The sequence below is a fragment of the Aspergillus fijiensis genome (assembly GCF_003184825.1).
Source record: "Aspergillus fijiensis CBS 313.89 unplaced genomic scaffold BO72scaffold_6, whole genome shotgun sequence".
NCBI lineage: Eukaryota > Fungi > Ascomycota > Eurotiomycetes > Eurotiales > Aspergillaceae > Aspergillus > Aspergillus fijiensis.
This window is the reverse complement of record NW_024468982.1, coordinates 127,395-154,861: the sequence shown is the minus strand read 5'-3', so window position 1 is coordinate 154,861 and position 27,467 is coordinate 127,395. Positions and strand designations below refer to the sequence as shown.

The 27,467-nt window shown below is 50.8% G+C and overlaps 7 protein-coding genes across 7 annotated transcripts; 4 read left to right on the top strand and 3 right to left on the bottom strand.

Annotated features, from left to right (window-relative positions):
• Positions 1–1,217: 1,217 nt before the first annotated feature.
• On the bottom strand, positions 1,218–5,414 carry BO72DRAFT_444628 (uncharacterized protein). The gene is made up of 2 exons (XM_040943862.1): positions 2,259–5,414; positions 1,218–2,198 (listed from the first exon to the last, which is right to left on the bottom strand). The coding sequence occupies exons 1-2, from the start codon at positions 5,247–5,249 to the stop codon at positions 1,527–1,529; spliced, it is 3,663 nt and encodes a 1,220-aa protein (XP_040805087.1). The 5' UTR covers positions 5,250–5,414; the 3' UTR covers positions 1,218–1,526.
• A 484-nt stretch (positions 5,415–5,898) lies between these two features.
• BO72DRAFT_421298 (mitochondrial 54S ribosomal protein mL41) lies at positions 5,899–7,060 on the bottom strand. The gene is made up of 2 exons (XM_040942760.1): positions 6,800–7,060; positions 5,899–6,735 (listed from the first exon to the last, which is right to left on the bottom strand). Exons 1-2 carry the CDS (start codon positions 6,980–6,982, stop codon positions 6,370–6,372), a joined length of 549 nt encoding a protein of 182 aa, XP_040805086.1. The 5' UTR covers positions 6,983–7,060; the 3' UTR covers positions 5,899–6,369.
• A 127-nt stretch (positions 7,061–7,187) lies between these two features.
• Positions 7,188–10,531, top strand: BO72DRAFT_444627 (UTP14 family protein). The gene is made up of 2 exons (XM_040943861.1): positions 7,188–10,042; positions 10,109–10,531. Exons 1-2 carry the CDS (start codon positions 7,325–7,327, stop codon positions 10,289–10,291), a joined length of 2,901 nt encoding a protein of 966 aa, XP_040805085.1. The 5' UTR covers positions 7,188–7,324; the 3' UTR covers positions 10,292–10,531.
• A 1,726-nt stretch (positions 10,532–12,257) lies between these two features.
• On the top strand, positions 12,258–15,307 carry BO72DRAFT_369569 (glucan endo-1,3-beta-D-glucosidase; the record flags this gene model as incomplete). Its single annotated transcript, XM_040940923.1, has 6 exons — positions 12,258–12,422; positions 12,476–12,905; positions 12,961–13,073; positions 13,122–14,846; positions 14,902–14,963; positions 15,025–15,307. The coding sequence occupies 6 exons, from the start codon at positions 12,258–12,260 to the stop codon at positions 15,305–15,307; spliced, it is 2,778 nt and encodes a 925-aa protein (XP_040805084.1).
• A 2,274-nt stretch (positions 15,308–17,581) lies between these two features.
• On the top strand, positions 17,582–19,400 carry BO72DRAFT_444621 (calcium/proton exchanger). The gene is made up of 3 exons (XM_040943860.1): positions 17,582–18,027; positions 18,092–18,948; positions 19,011–19,400. The coding sequence occupies exons 1-3, from the start codon at positions 17,638–17,640 to the stop codon at positions 19,081–19,083; spliced, it is 1,320 nt and encodes a 439-aa protein (XP_040805083.1). The 5' UTR covers positions 17,582–17,637; the 3' UTR covers positions 19,084–19,400.
• A 325-nt stretch (positions 19,401–19,725) lies between these two features.
• On the top strand, positions 19,726–24,926 carry BO72DRAFT_465512 (putative plasma membrane phosphate transporter Pho87; the record flags this gene model as incomplete). Its single annotated transcript, XM_040946718.1, has 8 exons — positions 19,726–20,067; positions 20,169–20,507; positions 20,575–20,963; positions 21,481–21,482; positions 21,643–22,153; positions 22,304–23,537; positions 23,599–24,721; positions 24,781–24,926. The coding sequence occupies 8 exons, from the start codon at positions 19,726–19,728 to the stop codon at positions 24,924–24,926; spliced, it is 4,086 nt and encodes a 1,361-aa protein (XP_040805082.1).
• A 557-nt stretch (positions 24,927–25,483) lies between these two features.
• On the bottom strand, positions 25,484–27,018 carry BO72DRAFT_238046 (uncharacterized protein). Its single transcript, XM_040939906.1, has 4 exons — positions 27,005–27,018; positions 26,269–26,919; positions 25,974–26,229; positions 25,484–25,884 (listed from the first exon to the last, which is right to left on the bottom strand). The coding sequence occupies exons 2-4, from the start codon at positions 26,846–26,848 to the stop codon at positions 25,878–25,880; spliced, it is 843 nt and encodes a 280-aa protein (XP_040805081.1). The 5' UTR covers positions 26,849–26,919; positions 27,005–27,018; the 3' UTR covers positions 25,484–25,877.
• Between the last annotated feature and the right edge of the window lie 449 nt (positions 27,019–27,467).

Here is a 27,467-nt window from a genome sequence, read left to right as displayed (position 1 = left end):
ACACAAGGTATAGCTTCATCCACTTCAAGTGGTGATGGAATCGGATGGACAGAAATGACAAGCACAAAAGATGCGCAAGGTCAGAGAGAGACGGCTGCTGTCTTGCTTTTCTACCGATAGGATGAAAAGCCAGGCAAAGTGCTCTGCGGTAGTGGTGAGGGGGGAGATTTGATGATCAAAGCAACAGACGTACAACCTAGATAAGACACCAGGTAGGTCTATAGAAGACAGTCGAGATGATGATACAGATGAAAACAAGATGAAAAGCAAAGCAACACAGGATCACAAAGACGTAGACAGGAAGTAGTCGACAGCAGAGAAGAAGGGAAGGTGAGGTGAGTTGGAAGTGGAAAGATTTCTCGAGCTGCACGCACGCACGCACGCACGCACGCACACACCGCACAACTTAGAAGTAGTGTGGGAAAAGTGACAGTCGGGAAGCAGAACACACCACGAGATCACAAGAACAAGATATTTGGAGGAGGAGGGGAAGAAGAGGGGAGCTATACCTTAGTTTTTTTGTAGGTTTTCCAGTTTTTTTTTATAGGTTTTTATTCCGATTGGGGGGATCGAAAATAAGGGAGAGAGAGATATGGGAAAGGGAAGAGAAGAAGAGGGGAAAAGAAATTGCTGGGGATGAGACAGCAAGAAAGGCTTTTATTATTTTTTGGGGAAGGAGGAAAAGAAAGAAAAGCGGATGGAAGAGGATGAGAAGGAAAGAGGGAAGAGAGAGAGAGAGAGAGAGAGAAAAAGACGGCGAAGAATGAAACAACCTCTTTTTTCTCTTTTTCTTCCTTTTTTTCTTTTCGTCTTTTTTTTCGTCTTTTTTTTCGTCTTTTTTTTCGTCTTTTTTTTCGTCTTTTTTTTTTTTTCTTACTCACTCTTATTTTTTTTACAGTGTCTGTTCTGGAAGAGTCAAAGAGAGAATTTTCTCAGAGTCTCTTTGGGTCAGACGCCCAGACTAGTCTGTTTTGAGCGATAGTCATCGCCGCCTCAACGGCTCTTTACGGGATGGTGGGTTTTTCTGCCTGTCGTTTGTTACCTGAAATTTTTAGCTTCCAGCGGCAAAGAAACGCAAACCCGGGATTAAATGTGCTGCTGTGCATTGAGAGCAATGGCAACCACCACTTCTACTTCTTCAGGTTCTATCCATTGTTCCCACCACCCCCACTATATGCCTCAGGTGTCAACTTGGACACCTGAAATACTACAGCCTGGCAGTGATGATCGAGTACCATACTTATAAACAGTATGATTATTAGCTGTCATGATCCCCGAAACTTAGAACTGGACAAGAGCTGTTCCGGAAATACTCATCATCCATACGTACTCTTCTTCTCTCTCTCTCATGTGCAATATGGGACCAGGATGAGCAATTCGCAATCAACAAAGATGAAGAACGACAAGAACCATGAAACACAGGTCACCATGACGCCTTAGCTATGCCAACTAAAAACAAAGAGGTTCGAATGGGCACACGCCAAACACGCATGCAAAAGCTCTATTGACAAAAACAGTCTCAAAACTCAGCTCAAGTCGAAGCCGGCTCCAGAGTTGACAGCATAAAGAAGTTTCTCTCGCAATACGTCAGCATTGCTGTACCGTGGAAGCTTGAGGAGATTGACACAGGTGCTGGTACTAGGGAGTCGCTCCTGATCCTCACTCGAGTCACGGATGCTGAAGCGGGGGTTGAGATGGCTGAAACCCAACAAAGGCGCCCGAGGAGTGGAGGTGACAAACCGAAGCACGTTCTGTCTTTGTTCATTGGTCATCTTTTCCATCACTTCCCAGAATAGCTTGATCGTAGGATGCTCTTCGTTGTCATCTCCAATTGTGTATACCCCGCCATAGAGCGTGTTACGTCTCAGGTCTGCGACATCAATGTCTCCTCGGTCGCCGCTCACGAGAGTCTGCAGCTCCGTCTGATTAAACATGGACAGCCATGAGGGTTGTATGATCTGGCCGAGTCCCTGCAGGAAAGCGTTGGTCTGCAGCGCAGGTTGGACCTGGAGGCGATAACGAGCGATGTAGGATATGTATACCAGTCGATTTTGGTTCGTGACGGGTATGTCGGACCCCTGGCTTTTCAGATCGCGAGTGATGGTTCGACTGCCAGAACCAGGAAGAGGTATAGTGTCGGTAATAGTGAAGTTCAACGAAAAATCCTCCACGTCACCCGGGTAGTTCTTCAATTGAAGCTGCAATCAGATACGAATCAGTGACTGCGGCACAAGGTTGTTTAATACTTAGAAACTTACCAAGCCCTGATAGAGCCCCTGGTCCAGATCCTTCAGATCGTTAAGATTCGCACGATAAGCAGATTCTCGCTGAGCTGAACCTGCCCCTCCTGTCAATGCCCATTTGAGCAAGAAGAACGGCGCGAAGTTGACATCGACTAAGATGCCTTCATACATGCACTTTCCAATGATCCGGCCAAGGAATTCATATCGTCTAAGTAACTCCCGTACTTTTTCGTTCCAATCTGGGCTGTTTTCAATGAAGCCTACTTGTCTTAGTAGCTCTTTCCGTTGCTCAACCGCTGTCGGGTTGGGATAGAGCAGGTGTTGGTCATTCTCTTCGAACAAACTCATCTCGTTCCTGGATTTGAAAGCTTCGCTGGTCACACTGGTCAGGAATTCCTTGGTGACACCACCGCCATCAATCCCAGCTTCCGCAGTGTTCCACTTGTCGATGAAGGTGATCTGGATCGGCTCCTTGAGGCCCTCGCCCAGTTCGTAAAACTCCTCAAATGCATCCTCGAACACACTCTCGCGCCTGATATTCGCATGGTGTCGACTTAGGACATCTTGTGCAGCAGGGCGCCCGTCAATCATGCGGCCCATCGTGGCTTCGGCCACGGACATACGCCAAGCATCTGGATCGACAAAGCCGTGTCTCCGGCGGATCTGATCGCGGTATATAAACTCGCGGAATACCTGGACTCTTGTTGCGAATGGAATGAAGAAGGGCATGTTCCTTAGAATTTCGAGTCGCGGTGCTACTGCCTCCAGCTGCTTCCGGCGAGCAGCCTGTTGTTGACGGCGCCTTAAAGCCTCAATCCGACGGGTTTGCTGAGCACGGCCGGTGCCGATGAGCCCTAAGGATGGTTCAAGAAGAGCATCAGGCGTGAGATCGCCCTGTCCTTCGTCATCCTCATCTTGAAGTTGGTGTCGGTTCTCTTCCTCCGCAACAACAGCGGGGATGAACCCCTCCATGTCGAAACGGCTTGTCATCAACCAGTGCCCGTCGGGGAGAAACTTCCTTCTCGAATCTCGCTCGTGAATCATCCTCAAAAGACCTGTGACAAGACCCTTGAAATAGTCAAGCGGAATGCCCGTAACGCCAGGAAGACCTTTCTCCTTGTTCTTCGTCTCGATCTCTTTGACGCTAGCCACAGGATCAGACTGTAGCGCGGAGGAGCTGAAGTAGCTTCGAATTCCACCGGTACCCTGAACAGTTTCGTGCTCATTCAAATCGGCTGAATTCCAGTACAGTGTGAAGCCCAGATTCTTCAGGAAGAGTGTCATCTCCTTGATGTCTGTCAATGGCAATGCACTCTCCTTAGTCCACGACACCCTGGTATTTGAGGAAGCAGTGAAAGACGACTCATTGGAGAAAAACTCTTCGTCGTCCATCACCTTGAGTACAAATGTATAGAGCTCAAGGAAAAGAAGGATGATAGTCCATTCTTCATCCCTCTCTGTCTGGGACATTCCCCGAAATCTGGAATCCATTGAGTCCTCGACAGGCTTCAAGAGAGGCAACACCTTGGTTGAGTCTTGGCTGATGGCAGTAAAGATTCGGCTAGACCTGGATGCATGCCAGAAGTACTTGATGGCTGGGATTTTGGTGCCCTGTTGGCCTATCGGTTGTTGATCCGATGTAGCTGAGCCTAGATAGAGCCACATGCGGATATCGTCACCCCGCCGAGGGAACACCCGCAACAACGTCAGTGCATAGGTAGCAAGGATCTTTGCTTCTCGAGATGCATCCGACTGAGAATCCGCCAGCTCACCTTGTGAAAGCTGTGTGGACTGGAGTTGGGAAAGAAGGCCTGTAATGCTGTTCTGGTTGACAAGGCTGATGAGCTGATCCTTGATGAAGGGATGCAGGGGAGCTCTTTCGGAGTCGTCATCGATGTCATTAGGGTCATCCTGTTCCATCCGTCGTGATATATGCATTGCAGTGGAATTGAGCATGTCAGATACGACCTTGACGAAGCCAGTATCCGGAGCTTGCTGCCCGGCCTGGCTTCCCAATACAAAACGATGGAAGTAGATAAAGTAAGCGAGCATCCAGAGACAAGAATCTGTATCCTCGCGCTGACGATCACGAAAATACGACTGCAGCGGATTAAGAGCGGAAGTCAGAAGCTTATAGTTGATACTGTTGGCCAGGCTATCCAAGCTACCGAGATACTGTGGCAGGTTTGGAATGGTCAAATAGGACTTTGCAAACCACTCATAAGCTGTGAGGGTTTTGGAAGTGATAGGTCGAAGCACAGCCAGGACACACTCGACAAGGCTGTCTCCGGAGAGTTGAGACTTTCTGTCTGTTGTCAGGATCCTCATGACAGAGTAATAGTCATGGGCGAGATGAGCTATTTGCTTCGGTATGAGACCCGTAAGAAAGATAAGCAGCTGGAGAAGGGGACCGACCGCGAACGCCGGCAGCGTCGGGGTGGTCGCGGTACGGAGCACACGAAGGGTCAATCGTGCCAGTCGATTCAACGGCGTCGTCCATTCTCCTTCGGTCGCTATCGTCGGGACTTCGTTCAAGGTCTTCTGGAAGACGCCCGAGAAGTACACCAGCCGGAGGACATCTTCACTGTTCCACGGTTCCAAGAACTGCACCAGCAAGCGCAGCTGCGACAAACAAGCCGCGGCCGTAGCATAGCGGTGAGGCCGTTGGAGAAACGCATCTTGCTGCTTGAGAAGGCTTTCGAAGGAGAAAAGCCCCTCAGTCGCCTGCGTCTCCGTGGCATCCCATTCGGTCCGCCACGCACTGCGCGTTATCTTCCTGCTCCGATAACCCCTCCATGTCCGTTGTATGGTCCGGCTCGCCCCTAATCGCTCTCTCTCCTGTTGTCTGAGTGCCCGTTCCTGTTGGGCGATTGCAAGCGTATTCTGAGGCCCTGCGCCGTGAGGATTCTGTCTGCCGGAGGGATATGCGGCGAAAGGGTTCGTGTTGCGGCCCCCAAGGTTGACCTGCCGTGGACGGCGGGAGTTCCCCGTAAATGACTGAAACATAGCTCGCCCGAGTTCACGTCGAGTCCGGAGGAAGCAATGATCGATATGACAAGATTAAATTTATTGCGAGGGGGAGGATAAGCATGACACAGACGACCCCATGCCGCAGAATGTAAGGAAAAGGCCCGGATATGCAGCGAAGCGTTTGGAAGCGATGGAGGGGAAATGGGTGGATGATGGATTGGGCTATTCTTATGCCATTATTTAAGTTACTTCCAACTACTAACTTAACTTACGCCGACTTGGCCGAGCGGGTGCGGAGCGGCCTTTTACGGCCACGCACCATCTGCCGCACCGTTTTCACTAATGCCACTCTCCACAATGCCACGGGCACGGGCTTTTACTTGCTGCAGATTACCAACCATGCATATGATGATGCTTTAATAGTGCTATTCTGTTGACCACGCCTTCGACGAATCTCAACAGGAGGGGACTGTGAATTAAGCTAGCAACATTGTGTGGGTAACTTCTAGCTTGCTGAAGCCTACACGAGCCGCGAGATGGATATATATATACTTGGTTACCATCGGGTATTTGGCTGCAAGCTCGGCGAAACAGGCTCAATCATTGTACTCGCTTGCAGACCTATGAGCTACTGGCAAACCGTGCCAACCTAGCAGATTATGGATGCGAGATACAGAAGAAGTGTGTAATCAATAAACCGCAGCCGTGATCTGCTTCTGAGCAGATCATCTATTCCCAGATCGAAGGTCTATTTAATTCGATTCAAGAAAATCCAGGTACTCGGAGAAGAAAGCAAGACTGTATGATCAATTGCTGAACTGCAAGAAAACCCGAGAGACGCCCCAAAACCAATACATGCATTTATGAGATGCTGACCCAGTAGGCGATAGCAACCTGTCAGCCCCTCTGCGCCCTGGCTGATGTGAAGTCCACATGGACCATCGCGACAGCCCTCCAGCACCACAAACAAACCACTATACATATGATACAATCCACACAAACCAGCGCATGAGGACAAGCTGAAACACCCCCCCCAGCGTGAGAGCCAACATGCCTCGTTGAGCCACCGTTGGCTACCGCTGTAGCCAGGGGTGAGCGACTGCCGTAAGCAGTGATAGACTTGGTTCGGAATCAACGTATTTCTTCTGCGGGTATTTCATGATGTCGTCGATTTAGTCGCTGCGGCTTCGGCGGCAAGCTTGGCCTGCTCCTGTTCCTTGTGGATAACTGCCCAAGCCGCCTTTCTAGCCTTTTTCCTGGCAGCGGCCTCAGCCTCCTTCGCAGCCTCCGCAGCCTTCGCGGCCTTCGCGGCCTGGGCAGCCCTGCGCTCTTCCTCTATCGCGAGCTGCTTGTCAATCTGCTCCTGTTCAAGGACCTCCCGGCCGTTATCAAGCGCCCACATGTCCAGGTAGTCCTTGCCCTCGAGAGCGCGCTCAACCGTGATGATCCTGCCTTTCTTCTCAAGCTGTCGAGTGTACTTGGATTGCGTCGGGCTCATGACTCTTGTGACGAACGGGGTGAGCTGATCATGGATAGACAAATTAGCTTCATGGAATCATCATCCACGTTAAGCCTGACTCTCGTACCTTGAATTGATCCAGGTTCTCGGGGACAACATATGTGCGGACTTTCTTCCAGTCGATCACGTAGGATCCATTCTTTGCGAAGTAACCCATGGAGCCGGTCCGGTTTCCTTTGTAGTAGCCGCCATTGACCTGCTTCGTGGTCAGGCGCAAGCGCGCCATCATCGGCTTGGAGGGTTTGAACATGGCGGAAGGATTGGAGCGGTCGACAGTCTTTGCGTGGGCCTTCACATTCACTGTTTTGCGGAGAATGGGGGGACGAACGGACGGTCAGCGGACAAAAAGGCTCTTCTGGAAGTCGGGCGGCGCTAGGAGTATCTCCGCCCCGCCAAGAACCTTTTTTTCTCTGTTCCGCATTAGAAAAAAAAATCGACCGCATTGCAGTCGGATACAACAATATCCCTGCGCAAAACCGGTGCATGGACATATAATCCACGACACATCAGCATATCTTTCCATCGAAGTGTCTTTCACCCATACAGATAATTCCACCGGTGATATCGCCACCCAGAGCGAGGGCCAACAACCATGCCTCGCCAACAGACGCAACTGCGCGGTCCGAAAGACCGGAACCGCGACCAGTCTTCTTCGAAGAAACCCTCCCAGAAGAAGACGTCCGGAAAGATGCTGAATGCCTTTTCCATCGCCGAAAGTCAATACCCCACGAAAGTTAAGATGAGACGGAGTCGTTTCGGACAACAAGATGACGATCAGTTCAAACGCAAGCGAAACATCGGTCGCGATCCCGAAGACTCAGACACACCGGATAACAAGCGCCGTCGAACCGGTGATGACGAGTCGGAGATGGGATCGAATTTCGGCAGCGACGGTGAAGGAAATCGGTGGAGACTGGGCGAGGTGGACAGCGATGATGACGAGGATATTGACAGTGACGAAGCATTAGGCTCTAGCGACGAGGAAAGATTCGAGAGCTTCACCTTCCGTGGCAGTTCCAAGCCAAAACACAAGGTTCCCGAGAAGAAAAAGCGTGTTCGTGAGATTACTTTGTCTGAAGATGTGGATGAGTCCGAAGAAGACGACGACGATGAGCTAGACGAAGATGATGACCTCGGAGAGGACGCAGTCGACCTGGCTACTGCCTGGGACATGAACACCGCCATGGAAAAGGAGGAGGAGGAAGCCAAGAATGCAAAGTCCAAATCGAAGCAGGCGTCAGGAAGCGATGATTCCGAAGAATATGACAGCGATACTGAAGAAAGCGACTCCGACGATGACAGCGCTCTATCTGTCTCCGAAGACGAAAACGATGACGATCAGCAGCATGGGCTCGCGAAATTGCAAAGCTTCGTCGACTCTATGAATACGCAAGCTGCCCCCAAATCGAAACGGAAGACAGGTGGTGGGCAAGAACAAGGGGCCCCGACTGAATTCGGCTTGACATCTACGCGCAAGCTGACAGTTGCCGATCTTCTGCCTTCCATCACGGACTCTCGGCTCAAAAGCTCATTGAAGCACGTTGACTCCGATGCATCTGCACCTAAGAAGTCGTCCGGTATTCCCGGGAAACTAGATGCCCCCCTCGCAAAGCGCCAGCAGGATCGCCTGGATCGAGCGGCTGCATATGAAAAGAGCAAGGAAACACTTGACCGGTGGCTCGAGACCGTCAAGGCCAATCGTCGGGCTGAGCATCTCATGTTTCCTTTGCCGGATCCAGATGCGAACCAGGCGCATCGTATGAGCGCACCTCAGCCACGGACGGACCTCGAAAGTACGATTCAGAATATTCTTGTTGAAAGTGGGCTTGCGGAGACAAATGGCAAGTCGGCTGAAGATCAGTTGCAGGAAATGGAAGAATTACAGGAGCGCAGACTACCAATTGAAGAAATTCAGGCCCGCAGAGCCGAACTACGGAAAAGGCGTGATCTATTGTTTCGGGAGGAAGTACGCGCAAAACGGATCAAGAAGATCAAGAGCAAGTCTTATCGCCGGGTTCATCGAAAGGAACGCGAGAAACTGGAACTTCAAGAAAGACAGGCTCTGCTGGAAGCCGGTGTTGATCTAGATGAGCTGGAAAGAGAAAAGAACGAGCGGTTGAGAGCGGAGGCGAGAATGGGCTCCAAGCACAAGGAAAGCAAGTGGGCAAAGAGCCTGAAGCAGACCGGTCGCACTGCATGGGATGAAGATGCTCGACGTGGTACGCAGGAGCAAGCATTGCGCGAGGAGGAACTACGCAAGAGAATCGAAGGCAAGAGAGTCACAACCGGCGACGAAGATTATCTCGGATCTTCTAGTTCCGAGTCGGAGGACGAGGATCCCTGGGACGAGGAAGCTGCCTCCGATGCTGAGAAGCGCAAGATCCGCCAGAAACTCAGCAAGCTTGAAGGGGACGACGGAGACGATGCAGGGGAGTACAAGGGTCCTCATGCGAATCTGATGAACATGAAATTCATGCAGAATGCACAGGCTGCTCGCAAAGCAGAGAATGATGCAGAGATCCGACGTCTTAACCGTGAATTACATGGTGAGGAATCCCAGTCAGAGGCCGAATCTGAGGTTGGACGACGCAAGTTCGGCAAGTCTGAAAAGGATGAGTCTGCCAAAGAGAGCAAGCTCAAAGCCGCGCCTCGCAATGAGTTCGAAGAAGCTCCGGGATCAGACGAGGAGCCAGATGTGCACGAAATCGACCGGGACGTGAAGATTGTTCTTGACCGTCCGCAGACGAAGGGACCGGCTCCCAACAAAAACAAGTCCAACGCTCGGCCTTTGAGCCAGGCTGCGGAACGAGAAGAATCCCCAGTGGAGGAAAACCCATGGTTGGTGCAAACTACCAGGAATAATCGCAGGGTGACAGCAGACGATACTCAGCAGACGGTCGACATCACGCTTGAAGATGCCCAGCCGAGCCCTGCTGGTGCTAAGGGTGTTTCCAAGGTTCAAAAGAAACCAGTCGCAACAACCAAGACCGTTGACGCCGAAGGTTACGACAGCGATGAAGACGGTGTACCGGTGCTTCTCAAGAATCACGATCTCGTGAAAAGAGCGTTCGCGGGTGACGAGGTCGTGCAGGACTTCGAGCAAGAGAAGCTTGATACTATCAAAGAAGAGGGTGACCAGATTATCGACAACACCCTGCCTGGCTGGGGCAGCTGGGCTGGTGATGGTATCAGCAAGAAACAGCAGAAGCGTCAGAAGCGTTTCTTGACTAAGGTGGAGGGAGTCAAGCCTGAAGACCGGAAAGATGCTAAGTTATCCCGAGTCATCATCAATGAGAAACGAATCAAGAAGGTGAGAATAATCGCCGCCAGATCAGTTGCATGCGAATATCCAAACTAATGTCTTATGCCGTCCCAGAACAACAAGTATATGGCCACTCAGCTTCCTCACCAATTCGAGACCAGACAGCAATACGAAAGGTCTCTCCGTCTTCCTATTGGTCCCGAATGGTCTACCAAGGAGACTTTCCAGATTGCAACCAAGCCTCGCGTGATGATCAAGCAGGGTGTCATCAAGCCCATGCAGAAGCCCATGGTCTAGATGCATCGTTTGCTTTGACTGCAGGTCAGTGGTTCGTTTCATACAAGATATTGGTGGGCTTTTTCTCATTTGATAGGGTTAGACGGTGTTGTACCGTCTTGCCCGCACTGTACATTGTCCTTATGAAGAATTGTGGAGTCGAATGGAGTCATGATACCAAGTCAGCTTGAAGAATACTGTCAAAGAGAGTTGATTCTGTAGCAATCTCCGCATGATGCGGCAATTAAGCAAGGCGCAATTTTCGATTTTGTCGGTGCATGCGATCGTCGACAAGCGTCTGCCTCTAAGAAGAAGCAGAATGAAAAACCAAGAACAAGTTCGAGATTAAAACATAGTAACGCCATCTATGGTTTGGTATTTAGTAGTCTCCGGGGTTGGTCATCCCCAATTGGGTTTTAAGGTTGACGGTTTAGCAGTGCTTGGCTGGAGCTGATCTGGTCGGGTGAACCGTCAGCCTCATGCGACACTCAGCTCCGGGGCTGCAGGTCGGACCACATGGACGTTGAGTTTGAAACAGATTATTGTCACAGTCACATCGACACAACCAGCCAGGCTACTTCGCATTTGAACTCATGTCGTATACAGTGAAGGCTGACGGGTGGAATGTGCATGACGATGGCTGGGAGGCAGACATTAAGCTTAGGCTTTCCTTAGCATGGGAGGGGGACATTCCTTCCAGCCTTCGTAAAGGAAGGCTGGTGGTCATTTTCTTGGGGTAAGGGCACACTGTAACACTGAATTCAATTTTAGGAAGGAAGACAATCCTAGTAGGTAGAAGTTGGGAGTTAGTATTCGTACTCAGTACGGAGTAGAAGAGGTCAGAAGGAGGGGTCGCGAGTATTCACAAGAATGCTACTACTACTACTACTACTACTACTACTACTACTACTACTACTACTACTACTACTACTACTACTACTACGGAGTAGGTACCTGTTAAGTTAGTTACTGTGCCTGAATCATCATTGTTGCTCCTGCTGGTGCTGGTGGTGCTGGTGCTGCCGCTGCTGCCTTGTTCCTAGGGCTCCACTCCCGGCTCCATCCCGCAGCCATCGCCGTCATCCCATGGTTTTCTTACCGTCCACCCACCCCTCTATTGCTACTCAAGTAACTACACAACACACACACACACATCAATACAACCTTTTTTGTCTCGGCTCCCAGATTGCGCTTCCCAATTGTACCTCTACTATCTATCTGATTATCATATGCTCCCATCAGCTGTCTGCCTGTAAGTTTTACCCACCTAGATCCCATGCACATACCCGCCGGACTCCAGGTGCACTGCATAAGCCGCTGCCGCTGTGCCTGACTTTTAATGCATTCCTCCCCTCCTCGACCCTGCATTCCGCTCCATGAGTTGTTATGCTTTAAAGCCTTCGTGGTCGCTAATACCCTGACAGATCGACGTGCTGTGATACCCCTTCTGTAAACTGACTTGGGAGATCACTATTTTTCTTGGTATCTTTATGCACGAGGAGCGGAGTTTATCTCGCGCCTGCTAAGATTCTTGTTGGCCGAGACGGGAATCTATACATCTGACCAGGTAAGCAATGTTGACATTCTTCTATTTATTTGGACCTGCAATCCTTCTGTACAGTCTGGCTTAGTCTTTTGTTTCCCCCGTCTTCCTCTTCAATCTTTCTTTACACTCTTTTTCATATCTATTTTGGTGTGTGTCGGCGCCTTCTCTGTGTCTAGTGCACTGGCTCTCATTACCAGAGGAAGAAATTGGATGCACTCTTTAGCCAATTCTTCCCTATTTCTATCCTATATACACCTTTAATTGTTACTTAATATCCGTTCGCTCGAGTTGCATTGCATTTTACATTGTTTTCGCATCGCTTGGACACCTCATCTCCGGTCATTGTCGTCGTCGAGATCAACGATCGAGATACTATCCCTGAACCGATCCCGAGACTGCTGGCTTTTGAAATCCGCGCTCTGGTCTTCGCATCTAGTCAAGATGGAGAGACGAATGAAATGGCACCAGTCACTTCTGCTAACGTGGCTGTTGGCCGCAGAGAAGGTCTACTCAGCACCACAGATCACATCATCCGCGTCGACCGCGTTGAGGACTCAATTCCCCCCGGCCCAAAACGAGAGGCTACTTATTCCCGAAGCGCAGGGTGTGAGTAAGACCATCATATGGTTGATGATCTGTTGTTGCTCACTATGAACCAGTATTACCCTACCAGTCTCGAACGCGAGGGCCGCACGTCGCTACAACCTTATCCGACAGTCACAAACGTACCGCATAATCTCAACGACTTGCTACATGACTTAGAGAGTCCTGCAGATCTGCTTGATCTTCTATTACCTGATTTCGAAGACAGTGATTCCGACTCCCCAGCGATTGTGCCAACGGCAGATTCTACCTCGACAGAAGACAGTCCTTTTCATAGGCCGACTGGGCACAGACCCACACCAACCCCTACTGACATTGACGACAACGACGACGCCGACGACGAATCCGAGGATTTGGATGATAATTCAACTTCTGTGTCCTCCACCGACAAGCCTTCGACTGCAACCCCGACTACGACTGATTCTGACACTGAGCCAAGCGAGACTTCTAACGCTGCTACTTCTACCCCATCAACCGTGTTGCCAAGTAAGTTGTGCGTCGAGTCATATGTGGCATGCTGTCTGACATTGACTGGCCTTAGGCTCAGTTACACAAATGTCTGGCGGTCAAGATGTATTTGTTCCGTTGGCTACGGGGGCAATTCCTCCAGTTGTAACATCGAGGGGTGATCACCCCGTGCCAAAGAAAGGAATCGTAAGTCGAATGGTCGGTTCTGTTAGAGCACGCGTCTGACTCTCACAGGAAAATGTCAACACTCCAATTGAGACCAACAAGTTCTACAGTGGTATTTTCCTGGGATCGCAGACTAATGCTACTTTCACTCACCCATATGCCGTTGCCTGGGCTAAAGGCAGTGGTAGTGCACAGAGCTTCGGTATGGCAGTTTGGCACAACGAGGCCAACGTGGTCGCCAACGGGCCGACGAATTCGAAGATTCCTGGAAACCCGATTTCGTATTATGTGAACCCGATCGGCATTCAGCACTTGATCTTATCGGCAACAGAGCTGAAGGCTTCCACGGTGCTTACTGGGGAGAACCTCCTGCCGTTCTCTGCGGATGCTGTCCTGAAACCAGATAGCGGGTCTAGCCAGCGCCTCACAGTCCCCCTTGTTCAAGGCATGGGCTTTGTGACCGGCCTGTACACGAACTTGCAGCCTCTAATTCAGACTGGCGTTTTCTTCAGACAGGTCGTTACGGCCGCCTCTCCAAGAATTGGTATCTTCAAGTATAAGGCCACCATGGAGGATGGAAGCATCTGGCTTATCTATGCCGTTCCGCAGGATGGCAAGGATCCTAATTTCCAGTTGGAGTCCAACACCAACTTCCGCGGCCCAGCTGGGTGGTCCGGGTTTGTGCAAATCACCAAGAACCCTGGTGGAGACTCTGGGGAGAAGTTGCTCGACGGCTCAGCCGGTGTTTTTGCTCTCGAGGCTGCTATCTCTGGAACGGTGAATGCGCGTACAGGCACGTATCAGCTGTCGTGGGCTAAGTCAGGGACAAAGACCCAGGATACACCCTTGATGATGTACGCTCTGCCTCATCATGTTGAGTCGTTCGATGCCACGACGAAGAGTCGGATGACGAGTATCAATCTTCGCACAACCACCAAGGGAAATGCGATTGCGGTCGTTGGAGAAACGTGGACTATGGTCGAGTCGGATCTTCCTACCGACATGGGATTTGCTCCATGGTCCGCGTCTTCGGGTAATGTGAACAGTATTTCGGCGGCAGCGCAGAAGGTTATTTTGGCTGTCGCACCGACGGAGCTCAACCAGAGCATTGACGCGCAGACCAACTTGAACAGCATGTACTACAGTGGGAAAGCTCTGAGCAAGTTCGCAACCTTGGTGTACACTGTGAACAAGCTAGGCGGGGATCCTGCTCTGGCCGCCTCGGCATTGCAGAATCTGAAAACTGCCTTTTCGCGCTTCAGCACCAATCAGCAGCAATTCCCATTGGTGTATGACACTGTCTGGAAGGGTGTGGTGTCATCGGCGAGTTACGGCGGTGATTCGGGCGCTGATTTCGGAAATACCTATTACAATGACCACCATTTTCACTATGGCTACTTCATCCATGCAGCTGCTATCATAGGCTCTCTGGATCCGACTTGGCTGTCATCCAACAAGGACTGGGTCAACATGCTTGTTCGGGATGCTGGAAACTCCGCCGCCAACGATCCATACTTCCCATTTTCCCGCGCTTTCGATTGGTTCAATGGACATTCGTGGGCCAAAGGACTGTTTGAATCCTTCGATGGCAAGGACCAGGAGTCTACCTCCGAGGATACTATGTTTGCCTATGCGCTCAAAATGTGGGGAAAGACCATCAGCGACCCCAGTCTGGAAGCTCGAGGCAATTTGATGTTGGGAATTCTGAGGCGCAGCTTGCACAACTACTTCCTATTGGAAAGCGACAATAAGAACCAGCCTGCTAACTTCATTGCGAACAAGGTGACTGGTATTGTAAGTGACAATCCCATCGCCCCATTCATGGTTGCATGACTTACACAATATCTAGCTCTTTGAGAACAAGGTAGATCACACTACCTACTTTGGTGCCAATCTTGAATATGTTCAAGGGTATGTTGGGGCTTCCCGTTTGTTTCGTCTTTCTGCCAGGATCAACAACTAACTCATCTAGAATTCACATGTTGCCACTCATGCCATTCTCCGGATTCACTCGAAGGCAGAACTTCGTCCGCGAAGAGTGGAATGCTCTCTTCGCCAGCACTGCCAGTACCCCTGCTTCAAACGTGGTTGGGGGTTGGAAGGGTGTTTTGTATGCCAACTTGGCTCTGATCGATCCCACAACCTCGTGGGATTTCTTCGCGCAGTCCAACTTCGACTACAGCTGGATTGACGGTGGTGCCTCTCGGACATGGTATCTGGCTTATGCAGCCGGTAAGTTTCGATACTTTGGGTAGCTTGACACAGTTTAGTACTGACCACATCGATAGCTTTGGGAGGAGCCTAGACCGTGAGAGGTCGTTGTTAGTGGAGGATGTATTTCATATATTTGCGCTATTTATGTCTTCGACTTCCGTTCTGTTCGGGCGACATGAATGAGATGTCTGTGCCTGGAAATTCTTATCTTATACAATCTATACCAGTTGTCGATATAGGCCTTTTCGTGTCAATGCAATGATGGATTACTGCAAATGACGAGGAACTCGTGTCAGAATGGCCAATCCATACTTAGTGAGGTATTGGTCTTTCGTTTTGTATGGTGTATTTCCAAGTGCAGCTGCAGCGTTTCTTTGCACACGGCTTGTTTGACACGGAGTTCTCAGTCATAGGAAAGCATGGGCAGGGTTATTTATTGGCTACATCAGCATGCCAAGCGAGCCCTGACCAACGCATGAGACCAGACCGTTGACATTAGTGTGGCAGTGCATCAATTTGGTGCATACTAAGGTAGATAGATGGTGATACAAATGATTCTTTCGCACATTGTCATTCTAGCGTCGCTACTAGGTCGAGAGAGCGCCTAGACTGTCCATCTAGTTATACGTGATACCTAGTAGATACCTTACTCCGTACGGAGGTGGTATTGATCGAGACTTGCAGTGGGAGTTAAGCTCGGCTCTGCCCCACCTCCGACATCCCCAATCGGGTCAAGCTTGAGTGTTGAAGCTGCCGATGATGCATGCATGCAGTGATTCTTACTCAGTACTTCGTACAATGGTCTGTTCTCTCAAATGTTAAGCTTTCCAGCAAGTGTGTCTACACTGCCTGGGGTATGCATTTTCTGGACCTCTGGGCCCGGTGAATTAATTGTTGATGGTGGCACACGATTCGGGCCAGACAAACCGTTTAGGAATTCGTATCGCTGAGCGGCTAGTGTCAGTATCAGTGTCAGTGTCCCTCGTTGACTGTCGTGTCTCCTCCCCAGCCAGCCATGATTTCATCAACATCTCCATACGATGTGACCCAACGTCATCTCAATCGAGCATAACCTCAATATTAAAAGCTGTGCTGCTATCCCACCCCCTTCTACCCCACTCGTCGCTACAAGGTTTCTTCAAGTCTTCAAAATTGACAACCTGATCTTCTCTGATCTTCTCCCTCAAGGTCGTCGATCGGTACCCAAGCAGCAGGACACCACCGTGGGATACTCGAATTGGGGCTGTGCACCGCACCTGCCACCTGCTCTTGTGGTCCCAGCCATCAATCTCGATCCACCCGACCTTTCACAACCAATTGTCGTGGCTAGTGGAACCCTCGGAATCTTGTTCATTGTTTAGCGACTTATTGCGGTACGTCGACCCTCTTAAGCCCATCCTCTTGGCTTCCCTTACCCCCTGGTTCCGATCCCCTCTTTTCGATACCCTAGCTGTGTCGTTGGACTGAGAGCTTCATCACAAACCGCGCGGTCATTCACTCCCCATTATTATATATACTACTGAGTACAAGGTTTCCTGGCCACCGAGAATTACATGGCTTGTGCTTTAGGCCTGCTTGGACTCGCAAAGGAACAAGAACCACCCACCACGACAAGCCACACAACGTTCAATCCCAGCACATCCGGTCACGAGCTCTGACTTTTGTCAATCGATCCTGCAGATTTGAACTAATTACCGGCTTACAGCTCCAAGGACAATCCATACTACTGTCAAATCTCCCCTTCTTATAATTCCCCGACTGTCGCAGAGTTGTGGCTTTGTTTCCTTGCCACACTACATCTTTTCCGATGTGTAAGTGTTTGAACCACAGTTCCTTGGCTCTGCCAATCCATGTTTCGACCGGTTCTGGGAAGCAGTAGTGCTACCACCTTGTCTTTCAACTCCAATTACTCCACCCCCATTTCCTCACCCTTATCTACTTCACTGGCCCAGGTATTGGCATCTGCTCGTCCCCTTCAATCCTTTCCGCGTCTTTCCTTCTGATCGACGGCGCAAACTGGTCGTCTTTCCCTCAGCAGTTCCCACTCCGACCCCATCATTACCCCATCATTCTACAATTAGTTTCATTCTATCACCCTCCAACTATTATTCCAGTCTTTTAAACTCATCCCAGACTTTCTTGAAAGTTATAAAGCAAAAGTTGGATGATCGATTATTTTATCCACATTCTCTTGTCGCTTCTGTGAATTTTTCTCTCTTTTACATCTTCATACTCTCTAGTCCGCTTTGCGCATTCCACCATAGTTAGTCCACTCAACACTTTTTGCTAACAAGTTTCTGTCATTGGCCTCGCAGCGGCTACAAGCATTCGCTCGACAGTTCGAAGGGTCTCCTGGGGACCCAGAAGGAACATGACTGGATTCTCGTCAAGAAATGGCTCCGTCGAGCCGCCAGATGAGAGACAGGCTTTGATCAGCGATACAGCTCGCATCAACTCTGGGTTTCGCCAGCAACATCAGAAGCCTCGACACCACTGGTCTCATTGGCCTAGACGAGTTGCGCATCTAACATGGTCGACACTGGTCCGCGATTATGTCAACGTCCTTCTCGTTTTCGTGCCTCTGGGCATCATCGCAGGTGTTCTGCACTGGGATAGCACCGTCATTTTTACGCTCAATTTCTTGGCAATCATTCCTCTGGCCTCGCTCCTGAGTTTCGCAACCGAGGAGCTGGCCGCGACGATGGGTCAGGCTCTAGGTGGCTTGATGAATGCAACATTTGGCAATGCCGTTGAGCTGATTGTAAGCCCGCTCGCTAGAGCCCTCTCAAAATGGTGTTTGGTCTAACACGAATGGTCGATTCCAGGTTAGCATAATCGCTTTGAAAGACAATCAGATTCGAGTTGTCCAAGCCAGCATGCTTGGAAGCATTTTGTCCAACATTTTGCTCGTCCTTGGATGTTGCTTCTTCATTGGAGGGTTACGTTACTCCGAGCAAACCTTTAACAGTACAGTGGCATCAACCATGTCTTCGCTGATGACCGTCGCTTCCGCTTCTCTCATCATCCCTGCTACGCTTTATGCCTCTCTGAGCGGGTCTGACAAAGGGGAAAGGAGAGATAACATCCTGATTCTTTCCCACGGAACCGCCATCATCCTTTTGATACTCTATGTGATGTACCTATACTTCCAGCTCAAGTCGCACGCGGAACTTTTCGAAGAAGCCAACAACGAGATTAATGACGCCGAAAACCAAGCGGGAGACGCGGGAGTAGAGGAGGAAGAAGAAGAAGAAGAAAGACTGCTCAACCCATGGGCTGCCACAGTTGCTTTGATTGTCGTGACGATTCTGGTGGCTATCTGCGCCGACTACCTCGTAGGTAGTATCGACAGCATTGTACAGAAGACTGGCATGAGTCGTACGTTCATTGGTCTTGTTTTGATTCCCATTGTCGGCAACGCCGCCGAACATGTCACCGCCGTGGTTGTTGCTTGGAAGGGCAAAATGGATCTGGCTATTGGAGTTGCCATCGGGAGCAGTCTCCAAATTGCGCTGTTTGTTACTCCCTTCCTCGTCATTCTTGGCTGGATCATGAATGTGGATATGACACTGCATTTCCATATCTTCGAGACTGTCGCGTTCTTCATCTCTGGTTTGGTCGTTACTTTCCTGATTCAGGATGGAAAGTCTAACTACCTTGAAGGCGGGCTATGTCTGGGAATGTAAGCATCCGAGTCCCCATCCAATGATGACTGGTTGCTCAATTTACTGACTATCATCATAGGTACATCATTCTCGCACTCGCTTTCTACGTGTATCCGGACAGTGCTAGCGACGATGCTCTGTTCAATCATTGAATGTAGCATCTCAGAGCGATGTGAGAGCCTATTTTGTCAATGCTGTCAGCATTCTTCGGTCTAAACTCTCGCGCTCGCTCAACAATCTCCAATTGCTCATTTTGTGCATCTAGGTCATGCTGTATGTAATACAGCTGTGATTTCTCGCGTGTGGTAAGCGGCGGCGATTTTCACATCTCGGTGTCATTGTTGGTGGCTCTTTGTTTTTGCTCTGCTGGACGAAAAACGCTGTAGGCCAGTTAAGTAGTTATCGTACTCTGTTGCTTCTACAAGCGTGCTGTGGTGCGTACGGAATTTAAACAAGCTTGGTGAGTTCAGTTGCGGCGTAAAATTGACTGTATTGAAGGTGCTGGGCAATAGAGTGCAAATCCTTTGAGATTAGCAATTGTGTCCAGGATCTTCGATAACTCAAGTCTAAGAATGATGTAGTGTACAAAAACATCGTCATAGTTGTGGCGGTTCTCGTTTCCTTCTTCACATTTCGCTGGAATCTTGGCAATCGATGACTCAGCAAATGTGGAGGAGGAAAATCGTTCGCCGAACTTCATGGCAAGGAGCCAGGCCCGATTAGAGTGACTTCATCCACTTTCATTCCCTTCCAATTGACAGATAGTCTCCGGTCATTGAAGGCCTCATATCACGATGCCGCCGCGTCTCAATCTCTTCACCGCAAGAGCGGTTCCCGCTTTCTGCCAGCCTTCGACGGCCGCTGCCCGCCGCAGCATCGCGACTATTTGGAATGCCAACCGGCCCTCGACCACCAATGGCGTGAAATCCGGCCTCTCAGCTTCGGCCCAGATGACGAAGCGTTGGAACTCGTCCGGTAGCGATGGAAAGGAAAAGTCAGAGGGCTTTAAGGGCCCGACCGAGGACCCTTTGCCCCATGTTAGTGAAGAGGCCGCCGAGGTCAGCAAGATTATGGACAAGAGATGCGATGGCGGTGTCTCCAGCCCGGAACTGGAGCAGGGAACGCCTATCTCTGAGGTGAGTAGCTCGTCTGGACTGCTGTTGCTTCTTCAGCGCCATGTCTTTCCTTGTGCTTCTGGTAGCGTCTAAACCCTAACGTTGACTACTTTTCCGCGCAGATCTTGCAGCGTGATAAGAATGCTCAAAAACATGCCCCCAAGGTCATGCAAGACCAAATGAAGAATCAGTCGGGCAAGCGCTCATTCTCAACATCTGCTCGTCGCATGCAACCAGAGTTAGAAAAGTCGGCTGATTTCGACGACGCTTCGGCTGCCCTTGTGGCGAACATGGTTTCTCAGGTTAACGCGCAAGCTGCCGAGTTGCACCCTGGACTTAAATTCGATGCGCCCAGCAAGCCTTTGGGCAAGACCGATAACTTCCGTTCCCGATACGACGGGCTACTGGAGCAGCTCACAAAGCAGCTCATGCGTGATGGAAAGTTGTCCAGGGCTTACAAGGTATGTGGCTAACTCATCGGACCTGGTCCTCTGAGCCATAGTCATGCTAACCGCGATGCTCTGGCAGGATATGTCGTTCATTCTGGACCACCTGCGGACTTCGCCTCCACCCAACAGGAACCCGAGGCGACCTTTGCTTCCCGGCCCCCCTAACGCCCAGCTTCCTCTCAACCCTCTCCTCTACCTCACTCTCATCATCGACTCCGTTGCTCCCTTGGTCAAGATCCGCCAACAGAAGGGTATTGCTGGTGGTGGTGCAGCGGTGCAGATCCCTGTGCCCCTCGCTCTCAGACAGCGTCGGCGGACGGCCATTCGGTGGATTATCGACGCTTCGGACAAGCGTCGGGACAGCAACTTCGCTATGAGAGTTGCACAGGAGCTGGTTTCCGTTGCGGAGGGCCGTAGTGGTGCGTGGGATCGCAGGGAGATGGTGCACAAGCTTGGTGTTGCAGGCCGGTCGAACCTTGGATACCTCATGAACCGGAAATAGTTGTTTTGTATCACCAGTTTGATTATGCCATGATTGCAGCGATGGGGTTCAATCTAATTGCATTCCATGGAATACGGGTTCAGGAATTGGCTAACTTGCTTTTGGGGGATGTTGTATATTTTTTTCTTATGTTCTCCCAGTGTGTATTCCTTACCTTGTTCGTTTGTTTTTTCTTCAATAAGCCGAGTCACTGTTTCTAAGAGTTCTGTATATTTAATGTTCACCGATCTAAAGCTTCTAGCAATCGCCGGAAAGGTGAAGCTCCCCGATAACCTCCGGATGACTAACCCCCCCTTCCCGATTGGGTTGTCTCGGCGTCAGCTGTAGCAGTTTAGCTCAGCTCAGCTCAGCTCCAACGTTTCCTACTTCAATCTGACTTTTTGTTTCCCTAGGATGAGAATTAACCCACTTCTCTCTCATTGCTTCTCACTGCTTCTCATCAGCTCTGGTTTTGACAGGTGCTGTGGCACATTGCAGTTGTAGACGTGCGTTGGCCGTTCGCCGACCGGAGTCTTGCACAGCCATCGACTAACTACCCGGGGACGATAACGATACCATTAACTAAACCACGAAACGAGAGTCGTTATCAACCAACACTAGTGCGCTAGCGTTCGAAGGTGCAACCTAAAATACACATTCAGCCAGACCGTCAAATCCACGAGTGCGAGTGCATTGAACCGATATTTAATTCATTGCCGGTCTTGCCCCGCTCCTCCCTCGCATTCTTTTTCTCGTCCGACACCGTGTCGTCGAATGCCGTTGGCCGATCTGTGGCACGCATCGCTTCTGCGAGGGGTGCCTCCACGCACTACGATAACACCGTAACCCCTCTCGATCATCAGGCTATCGAACTCGTCGAATTCCCCGAATCCCTTCCTGTCACGACATCGGCCAAGTCACACGATCCGCGATCTCGAGCCGTTGCGCACCACCCGGACAGTACCTTACACGGCACCGACGACGAGAAGAGGGTCCCCCGGCGCACCCAGCACAGAAGGCCGGATAGAATCAAGTTTTGGATAGAAGCTCTCCAACGCTGCGCTTATCACCACCAGCGCACCCCTTCGCCCAAGATGAAGTTCTCACACAGCATCCAGTTCAACGCGGTGCCGGATTGGAGTGCCTATTACCTCGCTTACAGCAACCTTAAGAAATTGTACGTCGTCCGACACCCCGTCTTCCCAATTCCGCTAGCACAATGCTCGCGTTGTGCGACATTGTTTTCGTTGGGGGGGAAAGGAGAATCGTTGTATCCACTGGTCTCCTTTGCGAGGCGTCAAAGTGCTGAGCTAACCTGTTGTGGTAGGATTTATTCCCTAGAACAGGAAGCGCACCGCTCGACTGCTCAGAGCCATCCCGATGTTGAGTCAGCGCCGCTGCTCGATAACACGCCGAACCCGGATGCGATCTTCCGTCGGGCTTTAGATGCGGAGCTGGAGAAAATCTGCTCTTTCTACCAAGTAAAGGAGGTGGAAGTGTTCAAGGAGGTCGAAGATGTGGCCAGACTTGCGGAGGACTATGTGTCCAGGGCCGACAGGGCAAATATCGACCCAATGAGCGAGAACATGATTAAGGCAAGAACCATGAGTTCCGGCTCGAGGAACCGACAGGAGCGGCGACGTAGCACGTTCAGCGACACGATCGGAGATGAAGACGATGACGATGATGACGATGCAGACAGTGACGATGACCGTGCCGCGCCGACGGGTCAGAACCGACCTCGATCGCATGGGGCCGAATCCAGTAATCATGACGGTAGTCGCACGGAGGATATGAGGGACTCGAGCGTCTGGGCGGCAGATTCTAGGCTGCTAGGGTACCACGGCCAATCTACGAGCCGTGCAGGCGCCCACGACGAGCAAAGCGCCGATCCCACCGTGGTGGATCTCTATAACGATGGTGTGTCGCTCAAGAAACAAGCTGTTACCGCCTACGTCTCCATCTGTGGGCTCAAGTCGTACATTCAGTTGAACAAGACGGGCTTCTCCAAGGCTCTGAAGAAGTATGACAAGATCATGGACCGTAACTTGCGCCGGGATTACATGAACGCGGTTGTGGCTCCGGCCTACCCCTTTACGGATTACACCATGGAAAGGGTAGATGATCACATCCACAAGATCGAGGCTGTTTACGCTGAGGTGATCACTACGGGCAACCTGCCTCTAGCCAAGCGTGAACTGCGACTGCATCTGAGAGAGCATGTTGTCTGGGAGAGGAACACCGTCTGGAGGGAGATGATCGGCATCGAACGGAAAGCTCAGGCTGCTAACGTTGGTATTCGTCGCACTCTACTTGGGGGAGACAACGATCCAGCAGCCGCACGCCGCCAGGGTGACGAGCAAGAAACCAAAGGTACAGTGGTGAGGACGCCGATTGGTGTCTACCACCTCCCTCAGTGGGTTTGCAGCTTGAGCTTCGGTACACTTGTCTTCATCTTGGTTGTTTTTACGACTTTGCTTTCTGTTCCTATCCTGGAAAAGCCGGAGCAACAGAATTGTCTGGCTATGCTTGTGTTTGTCAGTTTGCTATGGGCTACTGAGGTATGTTTGGCCACGTTTCGGGCTGTCAGACATAATAACGGACAGCGCTAACTGATTGCAGGTCATTCCTCTCTTCGTGACTTCGTTACTTATCCCTTTCCTTGTCGTGATGCTTCGTATCATGAAGTCCGAGGACAAGCCTCACCAGCGGCTGGGACCGAAGGAGGCCACCAGCGCCGCCTTTAGTGCCATGTGGACGCCGGTAATCATGCTCTTACTCGGCGGGTTTACCATTGCAGCAGCGTTGTCCAAGTACGATATTGCCCGTCGGATGGCTATGTTCGTGCTGAGCAAAGCGGGTTCCAATCCCCGAGTGGTCCTTCTCACCAACATGTTCGTGAGCATGTTCTTGAGTATGTGGATCAGTAACGTCGCCTCCCCAGTCTTGTGCTATTCGATCATCCAGCCGCTTTTGCGCAACCTGTCACCGGATTCGAACTTCGCCAAGGCCCTTGTCCTTGGAATCGCTCTGGCGGCCAACGTCGGGGGCGCCGCATCGCCGATCGCTTCTCCACAGAACATCATTGCACTTCAGAACATGTATCCGAGCATCAGTTGGGGTACATGGTTCTTCATCTCCTTGCCTGTGTGTATCATCTCTATCCTGCTGATTTGGGTCCTTCTGTTGGTAAGTTTCCATGTGGGTCAGGATACGACCATTGTTCCGATTCGACCACTCAAGGACAAGTTCACGGGCGTGCAATGGTTCATCACCATTGTGACTCTGTCGACCATTGGCCTCTGGTGTGGCAGCCACCAACTCGAACATATCTTCGGCGACATGGGCGTGATCGCCATCATTCCCATGGTTTTGTTCTTCGGCACTGGTATCCTCAACAAGGAGGATTTTAACAACTTTCTTTGGACCATCATCATCCTTGCGGCGGGCGGACTCTGTCTTGGCAAGGCCGTCACATCGTCTGGGCTTCTGCACACACTCGCCAATGCTATCCGGATGCGCGTGGAGCATCTGAGTCTTTACGGCGTGCTAATCGTCTTCTCCGCCTTGATTCTGGTCATCGCTACCTTTATCTCCCACACCGTTGCGGCGTTGATCATGCTCCCTCTGGTCCGCCAGATCGGCGTCAGCATGGCGGATCCTCACCCCAACCTGCTCGTGATGGCCAGCGCGTTGATGTGCTCTGTGGCCATGGCACTTCCCACCAGTGGCTTCCCCAATATGAGTACGTGACCCGCACTTTTCTTGACTCTTACCATGCATCTAACCAACACTTGTCTCTAGCCGCCATCATGACTGAAGTCCCGCAAACCGGTCAGCGGTACCTGCAAGTCCGGCACTTCTTTACGCGCGGTATCCCGGCCAGTCTTATGGCGTTTGTCGTGGTCGTGACGGTAGGCTATGGGTTGATGTACATTGCGGGGTTGTAATCGAGGATGACATGATAGGGGATGCTTGGTTTGGGAATTGCGTGGCTGGGCTGCGGTACATGGCTGTTCTTGGTGTAATGACTTCGAATCACCATGGCTAACGTTGTCGCTACGGTGGGTGAGTTTTGAGGTCTACTACTGGACTTGGAGTGTATTGTATGCATGCCAATAGCCGCGGTGGCGGGGGAGGAGGGAGGGGGGATCTATCGGTTCTGTTCATGTTTATTTTGTTTTACCTACCTAACCTTTCTTGTTTAACTGTTTCAATTAGATGAGAAATGTATAGAGTGTTGTTCATATATCTGGCTCAAGACAAGATGGCGGTTACTGTCAGACCTTCTTCTGATGCTTACAGCATACGAAGGTTTGAAAACCCAGGCGCATTGATGGTTCATCCATTTGACAAACTCCTACAGTCATTGGCATGTGTCTACATTATCAGATCAATCTTATAGGATAGTTGGTTCATCACATTCATTTCATCGACATAACAGGAGGTAGTAGAATAATGAAGATAAGCGAGTTATTAGACAGGCAAGGAGGAACCACACACACACACACACCCACATACACGCGAATATCTTCTAGGAGGATGCAGGCACGATGAAGAAACAATCAAGAAAACTAGAAGCCAAGCACAACGACGAAATAAAGTTCTCAAGGCGAAAGAAAAGTGGAGGTATCAAAACCGTCAAGGCATAAGCATGAAACACCACCCGCTAGGGTGTGGTGTGTTGTTTGGGGGAGGAACCGTGTGGGATAACACTTTTTCTATCGAGACCCTCGATTTTTCATTCTGCAGGAGAACGAAGAACCAGAAAAGAAAAGAAAATAGAAAATGAAGCTTCAAAGTCAGGAAAGTGTGGGAAAAACGGGAAGGGGAGGGCGGATTCCGAATCGAAAAAGGGGTGTTGTCGTGGTTTAGTTCCTACGGTGAGTTTTCGGACGTGGTTAGCTACTATTCGCACTATGAGCTGGCTTCAAATATATAATCGGAGTGGAGAGGGAGAAGAGGGAATAGGGAAGAGTGAAGGGGGGAAAACTTACAACAAGCCCAGAGTCAAATCACCGTGAATCTTGGCCTTCAATTGGACCTCGATGTCCAGGTTGAGATCCAGACGCAGTCGCAATTGTTCGTCCTTGCCATCGCCTTCCTCCTGCTTGCCGCCGCCGCCGAGGAGGCCGCCGACGGTCTTGCCCGCTCCGCCGGTAACTCCGCCCAGGGCTTGACCCGCCGTGTTCTGGACGAGATCGCCCGCCTGCCCGACCCCGGGGAGGCCGCCCAGACCGCCGTCCTGGCCGCCTTGCTGCTGCTGCTGCGTGCGCTGGCGGCGCTGGCGGCGGGGCTTCTCAACGGCTCCGTTGTCCATGTTGTTGCGGGGAATTGATTCCGTGTCGGATTCTTCTTGTTGTCTGTGAAGTTTCTGGGGAGGACGCGAACGGCGTTTGCGCTGCTGCGGGTCCTTCTTGGGTTTGCTGTCGGCTTCTTCGGATTGGGGTTCTTGCTTGGGTTGAGGAGCGTCGGATTCGGGCTCTTCTTTCTTGGGTTGGGGCTCTTCTTTTTCTTCTGTCTTGGGCTGGGGTTCGGCTGCTTCTCCTTCTTCGTCTTCTTCTTGCTTTATCTCGGGTTCTTGAGACTTCTCCTCGGGTTTATCTTGGTCCTTGGATTGTTCTTGGTCTTGGGGTTGATCTTGTTCTTGGGATTGATCTTGATCCTTATCCTTATCGTCTTCCTTTTCCTCGTCGGGCTTTTGCTCCGATTCGTTGTTGTCCTTGTTGTCTTCTTCCTTGGACTGGTCAGGTTGTTGCTGCTGCTGCTGCTGCTCGGAATGGTCTTCCTCCTGGGGCTGGGGGGAGCCTGGAGTGTTCTCTTGTTGAGGGGTGGAAGGGTTGGAGGAAGGATTGTTGGTCTGCTCGGACATGATGAAAGGAAAAAGAAAAAGAGAAGAAGAATCTCAAGGAGGATTGACGGGGGGCACAAGGACGAATATATCTGGTGATGTTACCGGTCTGGTGATACGGGGTCGCAGATCTATATAGGGCTTTTTTCTTTCCTTTGCGTTGTGCATGTTACATACAGGCTTCCACCACTCCCACCAACCCCTTTCACCACCAATCCCAGCCGGTTATTTGGGACCAGAGATCGTTTTGTTTCGGTTTACCTTGATTACTTTCGATTACCTCAATTCCTCGATTGCAAGATGGGAAAATGCCCCGCTCGGTTCAGTCATGCAAGGATCTGGGCATATTGTGGGTTGGGGGGGAAGTTTGGGGGGGACTGCCATCGACGTCAGCTTGCGCCGCCGACGAGGGAGGCGATCGTCGTTGGTAGGTGGTCTTTTTTCTTTTTTTTTTGCTTTTGCTGCCAGGGCTGGGGATGATGACGTCGATTGCTGAGGAGGGAGGGGAGTTAGTGTTTTTTTGACAGTGACAGGGGCCTTTTGTTCTTCTTGTTCACTGCCAATGGCATACCAAATCATCCAATAAGAAGAAGGTATCGGACAATATGCTATTTATTGTTTGATTGACTGTGCCGTGTGT

Coding starts and splice junctions, on each gene's coding strand:
- BO72DRAFT_444628 (XM_040943862.1), bottom strand. CDS start 5,249: ATGTTTCAGTCATTTACGGGGAACTCCCGCCGTCCACGGCAGGTCAAC. Junction 2,199..2,258: donor AGGGGCTCTATCAGGGCTTG/GTAAGTTTCTAA, acceptor ATCTGATTGCAG/CTTCAATTGAAGAACTACCC.
- BO72DRAFT_421298 (XM_040942760.1), bottom strand. CDS start 6,982: ATGTTCAAACCCTCCAAGCCGATGATGGCGCGCTTGCGCCTGACCACG. Junction 6,736..6,799: donor AGAACCTGGATCAATTCAAG/GTACGAGAGTCA, acceptor ATCCATGATCAG/CTCACCCCGTTCGTCACAAG.
- BO72DRAFT_238046 (XM_040939906.1), bottom strand. CDS start 26,848: ATGTCCGAGCAGACCAACAATCCTTCCTCCAACCCTTCCACCCCTCAA. Junction 26,230..26,268: donor CGGAGCCGTTGAGAAGCCCC/GCCGCCAGCGCC, acceptor AGCAGCAGCAAG/GCGGCCAGGACGGCGGTCTG.
- BO72DRAFT_444627 (XM_040943861.1), top strand. CDS start 7,325: ATGCCTCGCCAACAGACGCAACTGCGCGGTCCGAAAGACCGGAACCGC. Junction 10,043..10,108: donor ATGAGAAACGAATCAAGAAG/GTGAGAATAATC, acceptor ATGCCGTCCCAG/AACAACAAGTATATGGCCAC.
- BO72DRAFT_444621 (XM_040943860.1), top strand. CDS start 17,638: ATGACTGGATTCTCGTCAAGAAATGGCTCCGTCGAGCCGCCAGATGAG. Junction 18,028..18,091: donor GCAATGCCGTTGAGCTGATT/GTAAGCCCGCTC, acceptor GGTCGATTCCAG/GTTAGCATAATCGCTTTGAA. Junction 18,949..19,010: donor GGCGGGCTATGTCTGGGAAT/GTAAGCATCCGA, acceptor CTATCATCATAG/GTACATCATTCTCGCACTCG.